Genomic DNA, 19,469 nt, shown 5'->3' on the forward strand with positions numbered 1-19,469 from the left:
CCTTCTTCACTTTCTAGTGTTTTACGCTTCAAAGGCTATTGCAGAATAACCCAGAACCTCAGTTCTAGTGGTTTTGTCTGTTGGTTGTAGTTTTGTTCTCACTGTTGCTAATCTGGAAAGGTCTTTGCAGACAAAGCTGCAGGTTTTGTAGCTCTCTTTCTTCCCCTATGTGCTTCCAATTAGCTGTGCTGTTAAACCAGGGCAGATCTTCTGCCAAACATCAAGGGGACTCCCATCTAGAGTCCTTTGGGATGTCCTTCAGTTTCCAGTAGGACACCCCTTTAAGTGCTTACTCTGTCCCTGATTCACTGTCTTATCTGAAAGTGAAACTTATGTCCTGAGCTCTCTTCCTGGCCTTTATTCAGAGGTATAATAATAAATATTTAATTTTAAAGGGCTTGGAAAACACTTACTGCAGTATTTGATCTAATATTATCCTACTGTAAGTAAGGAGGAGGTTTTCTCAATAGAAGGAGTGGCCTTTTGATCGTGTCCTTATCCATCTCTTGCCTCTCAGTGCGTTAAAATGTATTGAGGTGCAAAGTTGTTACTCCAGGGAGCATTTCCAGGAGCTGCATACCCCTCCTGATAAATGTGCCTCACACTGCCTTCATGTTGTTCTCCTTCCCATTTTGGAGGAAACTGGTGATTTTTGATGTTCCAAGAGCCATGTGTATCTATTGAGGGGAAAAAAAAAATAAGCTGTCAGAGGGCCAGGTGAGTATCTTGGAATTCGATAACTGGGATGCAAGAGCTGATTTTTGGAGTGTGTTCAGCTAATACATTGATTCGAGTCCATTAGATACTGGCTATGTGTAGCAGCAGAAGAAGGAACTTTCTTCCGAGCAAACTAGTCTGGCAAATAATATTTATGCCACTTAAAAGGGTACTTGGCATAGAAATTCCCACCCTTAACCATGATTCCTCAGCTGTGTTCAGTCAAGTACAGTTGAAACTTCAGAAGCATGATGTCAGCTGAAATGGTTATTTTAATTGTGTGTGTATCTAAAATACACATGAGTTGGAAATATTATTAAGGTATTTAAAACAATGCTTCAGAAGATTAAATCTGGATTAATTTCAGTTGCAGAATCCTTCTCAGCACTAGTGGAAAGTAGAATGTGTGTTGGGGGGTTTGAAGTTTCAAGCTTACTGTGTTTTGACACAATGATATTTGAACCACAATGTTAATCTTGTCCTGCAAGCCGCGTTCTTGCAATTAACCTTGGAACCTGACTGTATTTTACCTTTTCTAACAGAAGAGCTGGCACATGTAACAGAGGAGTCCAGACAAAACCTTTAGCAGGGAAAACCCCAGCCAGCAACCATCGTAATTCATTTGGTCTCTCCTGCCTCTAACTTTTCTCCAGTCCCCAGAGTAAACCGCTGCTTGGTCAGAACAAAACAGGATGTTGGTGTTTGCTTTTTGTTTTCCTTTTTGATGTTGTTTGGAAAGTGCCACCAGGTTGGCTCAGAGGATGTGAGCATCTGTTGCAGATGAGCTCGATGCTGAGTTATGCATGTTGTGAGGAACTCTCTTTACCCACATTAGCATTTTGTAGAAGTGGGGAGCGAGGGAAGGAAATAAATGTGAATCTTGAAAGCAAAATTGATTGGAGAGGCTGCATTTGTAAGTAAAGTGGGTTATAAAACTGGAGCTGACAGAGGCTTTTAAAAAGCTTGTGCTAACTTCTGATTTAGTGTTCTGTGTCTTGGAGGATCAGAGCTGGAGAGCTGAACGTATTGCCTGTCACAGTGTTGTATGTGTTTAAAAATAGCCATAGAGCAGCCTCAAAGATGCCAGTATGTAATGGGCAGAAATCCATGTTTTTCAAAACCTCCTAAGTGAGGCTGAATAAAAACCATAAAAAGGGTTATGTGCCCCACACAGGCCATGAAACTGGAGATGGGGAAATGCTACATGACTTACTTGTCTATTGATTATCTAACTCAGCAACAGTAGTACAGATGGCCAAGAAACACAGAGAAATGGGCTTGCCAGTGGGAATGGACAGCTTTCGTTGCAAGTTGCAGATTATCTGACACTAGTTCTGTAGTGGTGTCTATGCTGAACAAAGGCAGGGCTTTGTACGTCACCAAAGTCTGGCACCGTCCTACTAGATGGTAAGGACTCTTGTCCTAAAGTTTGACATTTTCAATGTTGAAGACAGGTTCAAATAATCTAAATAGGAAAGCTTTTCCTTTCTGGCAGATGTATCAAACCCATCCTCAGAGCAGAGCTGTAGCACTAAGCCTTATTTTGTTTTGGTGTGGTGATACCAAAGGGCAGAGATGGCAGCACATGGTTACCAGTCATGTCAGCTTGGCTGTTTTACAAGGGAAATTTCTTTCTCTCTGCATAATAACTTTCTGAAGGCACGAAGGACTAAGGGAATGTGTTATTCCCCAATGCTGCCTTGGCTCTCCACATGCTGTTTGCTGTACCCATCTGCATGAAATTTTAATATCATGCTCAATAAAGAAGTCCCAGATCAACTGTATGAAGAGAAATGGGATGGACTGCCCTGAGCTTCTGGTGCTGCAATAATGTGCAGGCCAACAATGGGCCCAGTGTTCTTTCAGCTGATGATTAAATACTTGACTCATAAATGCCAATATTATGGAACTCTGAAATCCAGTCATTCAAACTGTGACCATACGGAGAGACTCTGTTTGGGAAGACTTGAATCTTCCAAAGTCAGTCTGAGGAACAAAATAGTGTTCTCATCAGGAGCTGGTGACAGCAGCAGTAGTGACTTACTCTTCCATCTCTCTTCACGCATGTTACCTCTTATCTTTCTCAGCCTATCTTCATACGGGAGGTGCTCCAGCCCCTGGTCATCCTTGTGGTCTCCTCTGGACTTACTGCAACAGTTCCATGTCCTTCTTATGTTGAGGACACCAGGACCTCACACAGTGCTCCAAGTGGGGTCTCACGAGAGCAGAGTAGAGGGGCAGGATCGCCTCCTTCGACCTGCTGGTCACGCTCCTTTTGATGCAGCCCAGGATACAGTTGGCTTTCTGGGCTGTGAGTGCACACTGAAGCCGGCTCATGTTCAGTTTCTTATCAACCAGTACCCCCAGGTCCTTCCCTGCAGGGCTATCTGGATATCTCTGTTATGTTCTGCAAGACTGGAGCAGTTCACAACCTGCTGCATTCTACTTGCAGGCAGTTTTCTTATTGCCTCTTTGCTAAACAGCTGATGAATTTGGATACCCAGTAGACCCTCTGTCCTGGGACAGGATTCCAGCCTCCAGAAGCTGACTTGAGAAAACTGGAAGAAAGATTTTTGTGGACAGATATTTTTTTCCTTCTCTACTTTTTCTGCTTCTTTTGCCAGAAGTTTTCTTTTACAAATGTTTTATGAATGAGCAAAGGAAACAGAGAGCAAAGGAGAAATACCAAGTAAGCAGAGAGCTTTTAGGGTGAGCCTTTTTTCCTCACTAAAACAACTAAAAAAGATCAACGCCAAATTTTTTCCCAGTGTTAAAAAACTGGAAATAGATCGGTTGATGTCAGTGTGGCTCACGGTGAATTTCTGCATTGGAGGGGCAGGCTGCAAAGGGAAGGCTGAGGAGGGATGGGGAGGTGCTGAGAGAATGGGTCACAGTGCTGTCACCCCGGATGCCCCTTTGCCTTCCTCCAGTGATTAACAGGAGGTGGCTCCCTGCAGTGATTACTGTGTTTTAAGCAGCTTGGTCCAGCTTGGAACAATTACCCGGGTGCTGGGCACTGAGAGCACAAGCTCTGGGCTTTGCTGGCTTTGGGATACTGGCTGAAATCAGTGTGATCCAAGACAACTGTAAGGCAGTGCTGTTGGACGTCATCTCCTGTTTGATTCTGGCAGGCTGAAGATGTCAGTGGTTTCTGAGATGAGTTATCAGCTCATTCAGAAGGAGGACCAGGCTGCTACATTTGCTCTGCTGCCTTTTACTGTAAAAGGCACCCCTACAGTGGTCTTTCTGCATAGTAAGCCTTTTAAACCTCCCTGCCAAGGATGCAGCCAGTGCAGCCAGTGACTCCGATGCAGCAGGTTTGTTTGTCGTCAGGGCTAATTAGCAATTATCCCAATCTTGGAGCAAGCTCTCTCAGACCTGTTGTTCCCTCCCTGCCGCAGGCAAGGCAGAAAACCCCATCTGCCTGAATTGCAAATGCATTTCTTTAATTATGCATCCAAATTGAGGAAGTGTATGCTCAAAAAGAGAGACAGCTCATTCTATGCATGCAAGATGATAATGCACATACACATCGGCTGTATCCTCCAAAGCCTGCACCATCCCAAAACCTGCCACCTCTGAGGATAACTGTTTTAAAAGAAGAAATCCTTCCCTCTTGCAAGTTTACAGCAGGTAAGACAGCCTGTACACCAGTTTAGTTTGTTGCTGTTGCTCATGCAGCTTTATTTTACACAAAGGGATAATTTTCTTTGCCCAGAGGTAATTCCTGCCAACAAGGGTTAGATGCTGTGATTGTACCTGCTGCTACATTCAATAAATTTTCTGCCCCAAGAGATGACAAGTGCAGGGAAGTGTTGTAGAGCAAGGGGAGCTGAGGGAAGGAGGATACAGGAGTGTGGATCATGGTAACTGATGGTGAAGATAGTAGATGGAAGATTGGAGAATGGGCTACAGAGCTCAGCCAGGTGCATCAGCAGCCTCCTCTCTGCCCTGACTTTATTTATTGGCATCTTAATAGCAGACCCTGGTACTTGGTTTGCTTGTAGGTCACCCTGTGATCATCCTGAGACGTGGTTCCTAAAGCACCAGCGCAGTGGTGGTTCTCCTGTCTGCCTGGATCTGGCAGTAATCTCCCAGGATGGTTGTGCCAGGCCTTGCTTTGTCCTCACAGTTTCTTCCTTTTCTTTTTACCCAGATGAGCAACAAAAGGTCGAACAGCTTCCGGCAAGCCATCCTGCAGGGGAACCGGAGGCTGTGCAGCAAGGCACTGCTGGAGGAGACAGGGCTGAGCCTTTCTCAGAGGCTCATCCGGCATGTTGCATATGAAACCTTGCCTCGAGAGATAGACCGCAAGTGGTACTATGACAGCTACACCTTCTGCCCTCCACCCTGGTTCATGATAACCATCACTATTGTAGAGGCAAGTACCTTCATGCCGTCTCTCTGGAAAACCACCTCATACTGCCAAAGGCTTTGCTGGGGCATGAACAAGGGCTGGATTGGGACTAATTTGGACTCAGACAAGGAGAAGCACAAAGCTGATGGCCGTTTTGGCTTATCTGTATATGCGTGTAAGTGGAGACTGTGATCCTGTGTGTCTCCAAGGATGGTTATTAGTCACTGAAACAATTTGTATATGAAACTACAGAATTTGGGAAACTGTAACAAAACTTTATGAGGAGTGAAAATCCGGACAGTTCTAGGGAAACTGGTAATATAAGTAATGTAATTAGAAGAAAAAATCCTATATGGTTACCTCTGTTCTGTGAATGGAGAGAAAAAGGAGAGAACTAAAACTGGGTTAAATATTCTGACTTACTCATCTGTTGCCAGAATGAGATCTTTGCACAGCTGCTGGGTAATACACTCGTGCACAGAGAAGGGTATAATATGGCACTGATCAGTAGCATGCCGAGTTCTTATGACTCAGTGGCTGGTGTGTTACAGAAAGTTGCATATAGAGTTATACCGATATGTTGCAGATTCCTCAAACAGGGAACTTTCCTGCTGTGCGAAGCTGTCAAGTGGGAGAAAAATACTGTACATTTGACTTTTTTCTCCATGATTTTGAGGTACAGAGTAGTGCTTTTCAGTGAGAGAAAGCATTTGCTAACCCAGGAATCTCCCTGATTTTCTAGGTTGCCTTTTTTCTTTACAACGGAGTGGTATTAGACAGATTTGTGCTACAAGTCAGCCATCCCTTATACCTGAAGAATGCATTACTTTACCATCCTCAACTCCGTGCTCAGGCTTGGAGGTACCTAACCTACATATTCATGCATGCAGGGTGAGTACTTACAAACAGTAGAGATTCACCACAGCTCAGGTTCCCCAGAGAGAGGGAGGAGAAAGCAACAGATTCAGCTCTGAAATAAATGTTTTAAAATCAATTCTGAATTGTGTATAAAAGTCTAAAGCTCTTCTGGAGTGTTGGGCAATGAGGGGCGAACCTTCACAGCTCTCTGAAGGGAGGAGGCAGCATAAAGAACTTAACACATGCTGCTCTTCTCCCCAGCAGTGCTGGGACAACACCTTCCTCTTATTGTACGCTTTCCAGTGTGTGCTTCCTAAAACACACCATGTCGAAGCCCAGTGTCCCTCCAGAGAAACTGTGCAAGTGGCAGAATAAATCTGCAAAGATGTTGGACTGGTATTTACACCTACATGGTGTATTGTTGCTAGGCTTCCTAGCTGAAGTTGGAAAAGTCAATTAAATTCCCTGTGCCTCTGGTATGTCATCACTTAGTGATGTTGTCCCTTCTAGTAGGGACTGAGATAATGCCTAGAGGCCCAAGTTAAGCTTGAACTCCCATTTTGTACACACTGTACCAACACCAGTGTTCCTGAAGAGTTGCCAGTCTTGACTGACCAGATGGACAAAGAATGTTCCATCTAATGCAAAATGCAAAATGAAGGTGCACAGTAAAATGAATCCTCCTTCTTTCCATGAGAGCTATGTAGCTGACTTGGGAAGAGAATACAAGGCATGGGGATTCTAACTGTGCTTCTCAACTGTGCTAGTCCTCCCAAGAGAGACTTAATTGTGTGATGTTTGTGATGCCATGGTGATGAGTGAGTGGCACAGGAAAGTTCATCCCTGTACAAAACACTCCACCCTCTGCGTGGTTTCTCAGATCATTATCTTCACACATTCCTGGCAGATAATTGCAATTTTCTTTAATTCTGTCATTGAAAAACCACAGAAACAAGCTTTCTAGCAGTAGCTTATAGTTCGAAACTGGATAAAGACCCTTTGTTCTGAAATAGAAAGCCTATATTCCCATCAGTCAATGTTCTATGAAAGGCCAGAAAGATCAAGCTGATCTTTTCCCTTTCCATGTCTGTGATGGAAGACATGCTGATGTCTCTTCTCTGCCATGGAATAACTGCCTCAGTGTGTAACTGCCTTTGAGCACAAGATGTGCCCCAGAACTCTGACTAAAAACTGTAGGGCAGAACAGACTCCTCCTGAGGGGAGAGTAGGAAAAAAAGGTATAGATGAAACTTCTGGAAGGGCAACATCTGTACTTTGTGTGCTAAATCCCCCTCCAGAGTCCATCGTATATAGATTTCAGTCTGCCAGTAGAGAAGACTATTGGTCTTAGATGTGAGACTGGTTAGGTAAAAAGAGAATTGGAAATTTTCGTCACTGAGGATGTGGGGAAAACTGGCTTGTAAAAGGGTGAAACACTTCATTTTTAACTAATGTTAGCTAATTTGTACCTGGGTATTCTTCTGGTGGTGGTGATATTCTACTGTATCACTTGGGTAACTGCAGATCGCTTTGGGACACATCTGAAAAGGAGCAAGCACCTGCATGAGGACAATTTGTGCAGCATTTAATGTCTTCCTGTATCATTGTGGCCTGCTTTCCTAACCTGGGCAACCTTCCTCACCCTTTCCTTTCCTGTGGCAGGCAGTACTCTGGCATTCTTCACACTTACTGCCTGAAAAATAGCTCAGGTTTATTTTACATCTGTGGCAGGCTCAGAGATGACCGGTGGGGAAGGTGGTGTGCAGTAGACTCACTGTCTTTGTGATGGATTCCAAGTTCTTTAGCTATGTAGCCTTCAGAACAATGGAGAGTCCTGCTGGAACAATAAAGCACATGATTTATCTGCAGTATCTGGAGTTAATGTTTAATGTTCATTTAATGCTAACTTCTCTGTGTTAAGCTGCTTTCATATCAAGAGAACAGATAAATCTTGGAAAGGTAATAACATTTGTTTGTGGAAGCCCATCATTCTCCTCTTGTTTTCAAATGAAAGGCTAACACAATGCCCTGGGCTCTATTGTTATCCTGCTTCCAGCTGAGACATTAAAATGGTAATGTGGAATGCTCCTTAATTTAGTGCACTGGGTCTGGGTTTTGAAGAGCAAGTAACAGCCAGAAGGTGTCCAAGAAGACAGCAGTTGCTAAGGCTTGGCTGGCTGTGCCTCTAGGAAGATGCCAGAAATGCCTGGGCTGTGTGTTGGTCCTGATGGAGGTAGCTTTGTCCAAGGCTGAAAAGGCAAAGTTGTAAATTCTGCCCTTCTGCTTTCATAGAAAGCAGATGTTGACTATCTGGGGCCCAGGCATTTGTAACACTGCCATAACTAATGACTTGCATTGATGCTCGGTCCCATTTGTTTGGTCCCAGGGAAGGAGAAAGTCTTTAATAAATCAATGAAATTGTCATTTCAAGAATAACGCATTCAGCACTAGCAAAGGCTAATTATATTTTATGGGTGCTCATCGACTGTGGAGCCTTCAGAGCTTTTAGTGTGATGGGGAGGAGAAGTGAATGGGATTGCTCCTGCAAAGTCTTTTAAGAAGAGCTGTGAATCAGAGCAGTCACTTCAGAGTCTGGGACAAACTTTGCCAAGCTCTTACAAAAGCTTCCCATGAAAAAAATAAGACCCAGTGCTTTGTGTGAAAGTGTCAGATGCCACCTTGTTGGCTATGTGCCAGCCAAAGCTTCTGCCCTCCCCTCTGTGAAAGGGCACTTGGATGCTTTGACTCTTCTATGATCTCAGTTTGACCTTTGCTGCTTGTTCCTAAGTGCTGTGAACATGCAGGATCAGAACAAGTGCCAGAATATGCCCATGCCTGGTGGCTTCAAGTCTTGAGCAAGGCAATAAAAAACCCCTCAGTTACATGCAGCAGTTTCCCATAATGACAAATTGAAGTGCAGAGTGGCTCATGCAGGGGAGAAATTTATCCTTGGAGAGACATTCAGTGAAAACAAACCTATTAAGCTGTGCAGAAAGGAGTGTTTCCTGCTGTATCATTTCCAGCAGTTCTTTCCGGTCCAACTTTAAAATCTCATTTACGAGACTGTTCTGTCATTACTGCATCTCACCATCAGTATTTTTCTCTGATAGTGTTTATCTCTGATGTATATGGGAAATTGCTATGGTAACTTAAAGAAAGACCAAAACAGTGAAAATCCATATAACTAAAACCAAAGATTGCTGGTGGCTGGCTGTGAGCAGTTCTTTTCTTGTATAAAATAGGGTGTAGATTTCCAGTGCATTAGCTACTTTGCACTCTTTACCCCAAAAGATGCCCCTTCTCTGTTAAGGGTATCACTGTGTCATTTAGGTCCCCTGTTTCGTATGCAGACTCAGGCACTCTTCATACAGAACAAGTCTACCCCTGGGTCTACTGTGACCTTGTCATTCAGCAAGGTCACAGCCCTGTGGGCCCAGGGTGCATCTCAGACACTATCACAATGTTGAGAAGGGCCCTGTTCGGGAGCCTGGTGCCATTGTCACCTCACTGCTAGAGCCTGTAGATAGCAAAAGCACAGGTAAATATTTGTACAGAGCTTTGAAAAGTAGCAGGACAGTTTTGTTAAGTGCTATTTATTAGAGCAACAAAGAGCTTGCTTTGAAACTATTGATTCAGCACAGGAGAAAACTGCTGCACTGGAGTCTGCACCAAATATGCTTAGATTTAATCTTAGCTGTCACACTCTACCTCTAGGCTGCAAGCGGTCCTGCGCAGTGTGCACAGTGGGGTTTTCTACAGGTCCAGTCTCAGCTCAGCTTTCCCCATTGTGTTCAGCAGGAGCTTTGCCATTGGATATAATGGAAGGTGAACAGAAAGGTTCAGTGAATACACCTTGTGTCTCATCTAACCAGAGATAAAAATGCCCTCTGTTTCCCATTCTGACCATGATCACACTGAAGCAGGCACATCAGAAAAGGGTTGTGGTCAGGTAGCACGAACAGTAAAGCAGCATTATGTGTCACAAGGAAATGGCAACTGTCTTGGATATTAGGTTTATCTTTGCTCTTGACTTAATATCCGCTCCCCATCATAGCAGTGCAATATGTGCAGGGAAAGGCTGTATTATTAGGAGGGGAGAAGGGGGGACCAGGTCAAGTTCTGGGCTTCTGATCCAGGCTCTGCTGCCATCTTGCTGCTTTTTTGGACAAATCATTTGATTTCTTCAAACAACAACAAAAATAAAATTAAAAAAAAAAAAAAAAGGAAAAGAAAAGAAAAGAAAATAAGAAGTCTCACTAAGGCTCAAACTTGCTGTGAGGTCTTTGTCTGAATGGACCTGAATGGATGTGAAAGACAATGAGCAGCAAGGAGGGAAGAAACATTGCAGCTCTCAGTCTGATTTTTTCAGGTTTTACCCAGTGTTATAATCTACTTCCATGAAGCAGGTGCTCATTGATTTCCTTTCCAAAATAGCTTTGTCTCGAGGGTAGAGAAGGGAGACAAAAGAGTTTAGAAAAGAGGACAACTGTTGTTTTTCCTTGCCACAGGATAGAACACCTTGGACTCAACGTTGTCCTCCAGCTCTTGGTTGGAGTTCCCCTGGAAATGGTGCATGGAGCTGCGCGAATCAGTTTTGTGTACGTTGCTGGAGTTGTGGCAGGTGGGTGACACTTCTGGATGGCCCAGATGGAGAAGTAATCTGAAAATGGTCTTTTGTGTAGGAAATGTTTTGTGACATTTGGGTGCAGAAGAGGAGCAGTCCACTGATCTGTGTCTTGAAATTGTTTTGGAAGCTGGAAGTGGGAAATATGCTACAGCTTTCTGCAGCCCAAGTAAGCAAGAAGTATTTGGTTGTAGGTTGTGAGCAGTGCACAGGAATCTGGAAATTAATTTAGTCATAAGCCATGGGCTTTGATGGATTTTTAGGTTGTGCTGTGTTGCTTTTATTTGTCTTTGGCATTTCCAGCAGTTTGGAGGTGATGGAGGTTAGCTGACAATAGATCAACATCTAATTAAAACCGGAGGAGGGTGTGAGAGCAATCAACAGCTTCACAGGGGAACTCTGACAACAACTGACCGCCTTAGTTGAAGATTTATGGTGGTTTTTTTTCCAGCTACATAATTTTATCATTTTCCATAATGAGCAGATAAAGCCTTTGTAAAATGGGCAGCATCAGGTACTAATAAATCCTACATTCCAGAAGAGACACTGCAGAAAGAATAATTAGACTAGAACACAGGACTAGGGATGGTACAAACACAACACTATTTAATACAGAAAAAGGAGTTAGCAGACCAGCTGCACCATCTCTGGCTTGTTATTTTAGTAAGCACTAACTAAAGTGGTCCCCAGTCTGCAGCTTTCCAGACATAAACTTTTCTACATAGGTCCACCTACCAATCCTGAGGCTTCATTTGTATACATGTAAATACACATAGCACATCTGTGCAAGGTATGGTGAGCACTGAATCTGCTGCACTTGAGCCCAGCTGAGCACTGTGAGTTGCCCGTGGCCATGGTTCACAGGGGCAGAGGCAGGTTTTACTAAGGGTTAGGCTGGGTTGAATGCCCAGAGCTCTGGAAGCTTGTGGCTGGTGCCTGGATGAGGCTCACTAGCCCACCCAGCAGTACTGGTTCATTTATGCTATACAAATGACCCCATTTTTTCCTCAGACAAGCTGCCACATCCTCACAGACTAGCCTTTCACACCTTATGACCTATAAATTGTGGAAGAAAGTGCCAATGGGAAGGGAAAACTTCCTTTCTTAATGCAGGTTGGAACTACAAATATGACCAGACAGTCCCACACAGAAAAGCATCCCATGATACACTTACCTGTTTGAGTTGTTAGCCAATTATTTAACATGCTTTATCCTTTGACATGTGTCAGAAGAGAAAGAGGCATACTTATGCTGAGGATCTGGCAATATAAAGGTAACACAGCTCCTAAACAATCAGGAAGAAGCAGTAAAACATTGACATGGGTCACAATGGCCACTCCCTACTTTTATGCATTTAATCTCATTTATCTGGCGTTACTAAGACATGTTGAGGCTGAGACTGCAAGATTCAGTGCAGTGTCTGAGGACTTAACTTCAAGTTCTCATTACTCCTTTCTACTCATTAATTTTTTCCTTAGAGCTGAGAAGTCTTAGGGCCATAAAGCAAAGGAGGGAGCTATGAGCCGAGTTGGCTGGTAGAACCTCAGCACTTTTCTTGACCCAGAATCTGTTTCTCATTCCTGCTTATCACTAAGACCTTCATTCTCCCTACCTTGTCTGCCTTTGTCTCTTCTATCTCTTAAATTACTCTTCAAGTTTACAATGAAAGGAGCTTTGAGCATATCCCAGCCTCCAACTGGGATAAGGAGAAGCAAGTGTCTATGTTTGGACTATGTATTGTTTTTAGTGGGGCCTTTATGTGATTGACCTGTCATTTGCTATCTTGTGTTTACTGACTCCACACAGTTTTACTCTAAAGTTTCAAACGTAACAGGCTGTGCTTTGACCAGGGGCCTGTGCCAACTAGCAAGTCCCCTTCTTTCTCACAGTGCAAATATTTGTCTTGCCAGCATGGGAGCTAGTTGTATTTTATCATCAGGTGAGGAACAAGATATAGACATCTGTCTCCTGCTTCTTTGTTGTTTTAACCAGGGTGTAAGTGCTTTTTTTGCAGTATAGGTTTGAAAATACTTTGCTACCTTGCTTGGCTGCTTTTAAAGTAGGTGCAGAACAATCAGTCACTGTCTTGGCAGTTTTACAGGACAGAATTAGCTCCACAAGCCAATTGATTTCCCCCCTCCTTCTCTTTCAGAGACCTGCAGCAATTAGCACTAAACAGGCAGTGACAGGGATGTAGAGCAGGAGAAAGTGTGTTTATTTGGCTGACAATTGTCACAGGCCCTTGTTCCTTCTCCCAGGGTCCCTGGCAGTGTCAGTAGCTGATATGACTGCGCCTGTGGTGGGCTCCTCTGGAGGTGTGTATGCTCTTGTCTCAGCCCACTTGGCCAACATAGTCATGGTGAGTATCAGAATGTCTGTCTAACCTCTTCAGAAGTGAGCCATGTCCAGTGGCCCAAAGGGTTTGGCAATAGAGCCTGACCCAGCTATTGGTCATTCAGAGCTTGCCCCAGTTAAGAGTCTTCTCAGTGGTGTGGTCCTGGGGTGGAAATGTTACACTGCAGTTGGTGGCTTGGTACCCTGATGACTGGTAGCTTGCCAGAAGCCAAAGATGCTGGTAACCCAAGACTTAGCAGTGTACTCCAGGCTATCATCTCTACTTGCAGAGGCTGACAAAACATTGCCAAATGTCCTGTTATTTCACTACGCACTGGTCTTCTCCAAATCTACTTAGCAATTGCTACCCTAGCACCTATATTTCTTCATTATCTGCTGCCTCTCTTCTCATCAGAAATCGCTTCTACTGCCTTTCCCATTCTGGTGGAGTTTTTCTTTGCTCTTCTTTCCCCCTCTTCTCTCTCTCTGCTTCCTTAGTCTCTTAGCACATAGTCTCATGTGCTATTCCCTCATGCTGAAAGACATGAGGCCATTTCCTGGTAAAGCACAGTCCTGAACGGGTGCTTTGAGCATGCTGGGAAGACGCGAGAGTGTTGAAGGAGGGTCCCTTGAGTCTTCTCTTCCCTTGTGCCTCCTGGTAACCAAAGGAATGAAAACATTCCTCCTTGTAATAAGAAACAGTCTTGGAGATCATGAGGGGAGAGGAGACACAGCCATGAAGAGAGATCATGAGGGGAGAGGAGGGGCAGCCATGAAGGAAGATCATGAGGGAAGAGCAGTGGCAGCCATGAGGGGCGGCCATGAGGGGAGATCATGAGGGGAGAGGAGCAGTGGCCATGAGGGGAGGTCATGAGGGGAGAGCAGGGATGGCCATGAGGGGCGGCCATGAGGGGAGAGGAGATCATGAAGGGAGAGGAGGGGAAGCCATGACTGAAGATCATGAGGGGAGAGGAGGGGCAGCCTTGAAGGGAGCTCATGAGAGCAGATGAAGTGCAGCCATGATGGAAGATCATGAGGGGAGAAGAGGGATGGCCATGAGGGAAGATCATGAGGGGACAGAAGGGGCAGCCATGAGGGGAGATCATGAGGGAAAAAGAGTGATGGCCATGAGTGGAGATCATGATGGCATAGGAGGCACGGCCATGAAAGAAGATCATGAGGGGAGAGGAGGGCAGCCATGAGGGGGGAGGAGGGGTGTCTATTAAGGAAGATCATGAAGGGAGAAGAGGGGCAGCCATGAGAGGAGATCATGAGGGGAGTTGAGTGGCGGCCGATCATGAGTGGAGAGGAGGGGCATCCATGAGGGAAGATGATGAAGGGAGAGGAGAGGGTGGACGGCCATGAGGGGAGGGAAGACCATGAGGGAAGATGAGGGGCAGCCATGAACTGGATCCAGATAAGCATCTATTCCTATCTTTGTGGAACTGCCCCTTTCAGCACGGTGCCCATAGCCACAGCTCTCACCAGAACATCAGGACTTGAGGGTGGCCGTGGACTGTAGCTTAATTCCTTCTCAGAAATGCAAGAAAGGTTGACAGAAGTTATGGCCACACTTTTCACTGCAGTGTGGACATACAGTAAAAAGCAGCACAGTGCCAGCAGTGAAATCAAGAGCAAACAGCTTCTACTCCTGGCTTAGCACAACAGGTTGCCTGCAATAATGGGTAAAGCTTGACTGGATGGGAGACAGCAGAGCCTTTTTGGATCTGAGCTGAGACTGCAAAATGAGCTCCCTCAGGACTGGGGAGCCATGGTCAATTCCACTTATTTGTGGTCCCAGAGCAGTGAGGTTGTTTTTTAAATCTTGCCTTGTGCAAGATAAGTAAATACATATTTTTTTAAGAGATACCCACCAGAACATGACACTCCTTGCACTCATTTCTTCCCCTGGAGATAGAATGGGAAAATGAACAACAGGAAGGACGTGAAAGTAATGGTAGTATATTGGAAAAAGCTCAGATACTGGTACAGTTTGTCTGGGATATACTGAATAGATGTGAATCCCTCCGGTCTTGCTCATTCTCCTGCTCTGCAGTGCATATGATAGCATGGAAGGTCTGGTTTGCTCTCTGATGTCACGTTTAGGGTATGTCAGGATGCTGATGGCGTGCACCATTGCTGGACCTTCAGTGGCATGGCTAGGAAAGAAAGAACAGGTTAGATGGGGCTTTGAGCAACCTGCTCTAGTGGAAGATGTCCCTGCCCATTGCAGGGGGGGTGGAACTGGATGACCTTTAAGGTCCTTTCCAATCTAAACCATTCTGTGATTCTGTGAATTAAATACATAAAATAACCAATGGGGAAGCAATAAAGTGTGTCACCCAAAGGAAAAGAGTGAGGGGAGGACTTCAGAACAGTTACATGGAAATGAAAACTGATGGAAGCAGCACAGCATTAATCAGCATGAGTTCAGAGCCTTCTGACTGGGTTAGGTGTCTCTGTGGAGAGAGAAAATGACTTATTTTGTAGAGATTGCATTTTTGCAGTCACAGAAGTGATTTACAGGCAGATCCCACATAAAACTTGAAGATATGTAATATGTATTGCAGAATATTCAGCAGGCTGAAAGTCACTGGGTGCCATTAAAGTTTACAAGCATTTTTTTTATTCCTTCAGTGTGATGAGCAGGGAGTTTTTCACAAGGAGCTTAGATAGCTTGCTATCTCACACCACCTCCAACAGGCAGCATTTCACTTAAACACTTAATAATTATAGTGTGCATAATAATACATCTGAGTTTGGAAATCTGTGCAAGTGGAAAAGGAGGAATTTAAACATTTCTCCCATGGTTTCTGACTATCATTCAGAGATTCTTATTCCACTGTATAGGTTAATGGCCAAGCCTGAAAACAGAGGAGGCCAAATCCATGCTTTCTTATGGCACTCTTCCCTTAGTATGTTTTTATTGAGGTCCTTATTATTTGGGTGTCTCTGCTGCATATCTGAGCTGCAGAATTTCAGGGAGCCTGAGGTACAGGCAGTAGCCCTGGGAAAGCACAGTAGGGCTTGAATGCACTGAGGAATTGCCTGACAGGGACAGTGTTGTGCCTCCATGTGAATCATGATGAGCTGTGCCATATTAACTTCTTGACATAATTTTATTTGATGCAGTCTAATTCAACAGGGTTCTGCAGGGTAGGTAAATTCAAGTATTTTCAGAAGTCAGACTTTAAGGCGAAATATCATACTAACATGTTAAAAATGAGTCTGTCTGAAGAATAGAGAATGGCAAGGCCAGCCAAGGACCATGCCACACAGCTGGATGTCAGGCAAGGAAAGTCAGTAAGACTGCCAGAAAAAGAAGTTCTGGACTGTCCATAACTTGGCCATATCTGCAGTATATCCATTATGGTTATGTCTTCTGGCATTGGCAGATCTGTGCTTGATGTGGTGACTGGAGAGTTCACAGCCAGGTGACAAAGGCTGTGAAAGGGGTTTGTCTCAGGGATGGTTATCCTGGATGCTCTTCCACTGTAGTTCTGGATATAAAACTCCTTCAGGTTTGCATGCAGCATCACGTTGTTTTCCTTGTCTCTTTTCCAGAACTGGTCAGGAATGAAGTGCCAGTTCAAACTGCTGCGCATGGCTGTTGCCTTGATCTGTAGTAAGTATCATGCAATACTTGGCACACACACAATCCTGGTTTGTTTGTCTTTGTTAGAAGAGTTCATGCTGATTCAGAGGGTTTGACTTTTGCAGCAGTTTTGGTAGGAACCTGCAGCTGGACCTTCTGGAAGCAGAAACTGCAACACTCTCAAATGCAGGTTTGGGCTTTCAACACAAGCATTAGTAAATGAGGCTTTGTTGTTAACCAACAACTGTTGCTTGTGGCATTTGGGAAGCTTTGGGACATAAACTGTCTTGTCTTTGAATTTGCAAACAAGGAATACTTTTGCAATGATATTACCTAGGTTTCCTAGAGCACTTCACATATGGGATGGCAAAAGAATGTGTGTATAATGCATCTTGCCATTTGTCTTCAAAGTCTAACTTTTTTTTTTTTTGTGGTTTCATGTAAATTATGGAAGGGGACTATTCCCCCTCCTGTCTACACTCTCACAAACCCAGACCTCATGTGCGTGCACCACAATCCTTACATAGCCATAGCTTCCCAGCTTCCCTATGCTCGCCATACAGGGCAGTTTCTCCCTTTCCATCTCTTCAGGGATGCAGTGCTATCTGCAAGATGGACTTAAGAAGGGGTGGACCTAGATAATTAATTGCTTTTTCTTTCTTTGTTCCAGTGAGTTTTGAATTCGGAAGAGCTGTATGGCTGCGATTCCATCCCTCTGCTTACCCCCCATGTCCACACCCCAGTTTCATGGCTCACCTGGGAGGGGTGATGGTTGGAATCACCCTTGGTGTCATCATCCTGAGGAACTATGAGCAGAGACTCCAAGATCAGACTTTATGGTGGATCTTCCTTTCTATTTATGTCATTTTTGTCTTGTTTGCCATCTTCTGGAACATTTTTGCCTACAGCCTGTTGGATCTAAAGCTACCTCCCCCTCCTTGATAACATGGGACAGGAGCTCGAGAACAGAAGTCATCTGTCAGCTACGTTAAGTGAATGAAGATGGAGGATCTATTTTTATATTTAACTTAGGGGAGGATGATTCTTTTGAACACAGGTGTGTGCTGGAGGAGATGCTTGAAGATCACTTGAAAGAATGGGCTGGTCAGTTTGTTCACAAGTCTAGCAGGTACTGTAAAACTGGCTGGCCTGGCCCTGCTCCACTGGCAGGGCTCCCATGGGGCAGCTTACACCTGGGCACTGAGCACTTGGTTTGTTAGCACACATCAGGATTTTGTACACGGTATTTGTATTTTCCAGGTCAGTGCTGGAATTATGGCCAGTGGTTGAAGGAATCTCTTCAATGTTACTGAACACTAAAAGGGAAGCAAGCAGACATTTGCTCATGAGAGACTCGCATGGTACTCACAAGGCAGCTTGGGTTTGGTTTCTGTGGACACATTTGACTGTTCAGCCATACCAGTGCCACTGTCCAATTACTTGAATGCTTTCTAGGATATTTTAGCCTATGGTGAAGCCTGTATTATGCACCTTTCAAAGGAATCCGCAGAACTCGATCACCCAAAGTGATGGAGACTGGTCTTCAACCACAGGTCAAATTAAATTGCACTATAAACCTTGGGAATCTTAGAATGTTGTGGACACCCAGCCAGAGGTGACTTTTGCTGTGCATGTTTCACCTGATTTTAATTCATTATGCCCCCTCCCCAGCCTGCTGTGGCAGAGGGTGTAGTTGGGGGTTCTTTTTTGGGATGAAGAAAATGGAGGGCGAATGTTCAATTGTGTTTTTATCAGCTGACAATCAGGTACTGTTTTCTTCTCACTTTATTCCTGGCCACATTGATCTAACACCTAGCCTGCAGGGAGCTCCTAGCAAGGATCTCAATTCTTCCAGCAGGTTCTTACTAGAAAAGTGGGACCAGAATCACCTATAGCAGTGCAGGGTAGGAACAATCTAGTCTTTACAGCCGTACAGTCCATTTGGGACCGTATCTGTCCATGGAAGTCATTGGAGTTACATCAGGTTGTGTGTAGCACAGGTTTCCCACCAAAGTGGACAGGGTGTTACTGTGTTGCAGTGATCATTGTGAAATTGATAAAAGTGGTTCAGGGGCTCCAGGCAACAGTTAGTTGCAATGATGCCTTTTTCTTTAACATTGGCCAAGCCAGGTTTTAGCAATCTGTGTCTGGTCTGTAGCACAGCCCGGATTGCCTGCCCGGATCTGAGGATCAGACCGGAACTTCCGTGGCACAAACAGTGCTTGTAGGGACTCTTCTCTGTAAGGTGCTTATGTTATTTTTCATCTCACTTTAGAGAGCTGCCAAACTACAGTCCAGGACTGTGGATGCCCTCCTTTTCTCTCCCATTTACCCACCTAGTTCAATGCCCTGGATAAAGCAGCCATAGGAGTCTCTCTAGACTAGTTTCTCTCTTCCTTTTTGCTCTTTGCATACCGGTGCCCAGCCACCAGCCACCAGAGCCTTCCACAGCACATCTCACAGGCACTGTAGCAGTTGCATTTGCTCTGTAGCAAAATGTCTCTGTATTTATTCTCTCAGTTGTGCAATGAGTGCTACCAGATATCACAAACTAGGAGGAGCCTGTCCTTCCAGAGAGGGCATTCACAAGTGTTTATCAGCTGCCCTGTTTTTTGCCTCTTACTGGAGAAATATCTGTGGTCTGGAAGGGTGAAGTTCTGCTCCCAGGGTATGCATAGTGCAACTCCTGTTGCCCTGGGGGAAGTAAGGGGGCAGAAAATATGTATTTCTACAGCCTGGAATAAGCCTTACCTGCAAAAGAAACAGTCTTGGCACCTTTCTGCACAGGAATGAGATCTCTGAGGGCAATTGCACCTTTGTTGTAGTACTACAGTGTTCATGGGTCATCAGATCAGGGAACAAGAGGAGGGCATAACGGTCACAGCTCAGTTTGTTTTGGGGAAGGGATTGGTTCCTGTGCCATTTCACCTCTGCAGTTCGGGTCCAGATCAAAGCAGTCATGAGAGTTTACACGTGCATCATTT

At 44.7% G+C, this 19,469-nt stretch overlaps 1 protein-coding gene across 2 annotated transcripts in view; it reads left to right on the top strand.

Moving 5' to 3' along the window:
• Positions 1-18,306, top strand: part of RHBDL3 (rhomboid like 3) — a 59,690-nt gene extending 41,384 nt beyond the window's left edge. For both annotated transcript variants that reach the window (XM_065693884.1, XM_065693883.1), the window contains 6 exons: positions 4,874-5,098; positions 5,817-5,965; positions 10,441-10,553; positions 12,815-12,915; positions 16,455-16,515; positions 17,156-18,306. In XM_065693884.1, the coding sequence (XP_065549956.1) occupies positions 4,874-5,098; positions 5,817-5,965; positions 10,441-10,553; positions 12,815-12,915; positions 16,455-16,515; positions 17,156-17,427 (921 nt within the window). In that variant the 3' untranslated portion in view covers positions 17,428-18,306. The remainder of the gene's footprint in view (positions 1-4,873; positions 5,099-5,816; positions 5,966-10,440; positions 10,554-12,814; positions 12,916-16,454; positions 16,516-17,155) is intronic.
• Positions 18,307-19,469: the final 1,163 nt, after the last annotated feature.

This window comes from Lathamus discolor, chromosome 13, assembly GCF_037157495.1.
Source record: "Lathamus discolor isolate bLatDis1 chromosome 13, bLatDis1.hap1, whole genome shotgun sequence".
NCBI classification, from domain to species: Eukaryota; Metazoa; Chordata; class Aves; order Psittaciformes; family Psittacidae; genus Lathamus; species Lathamus discolor.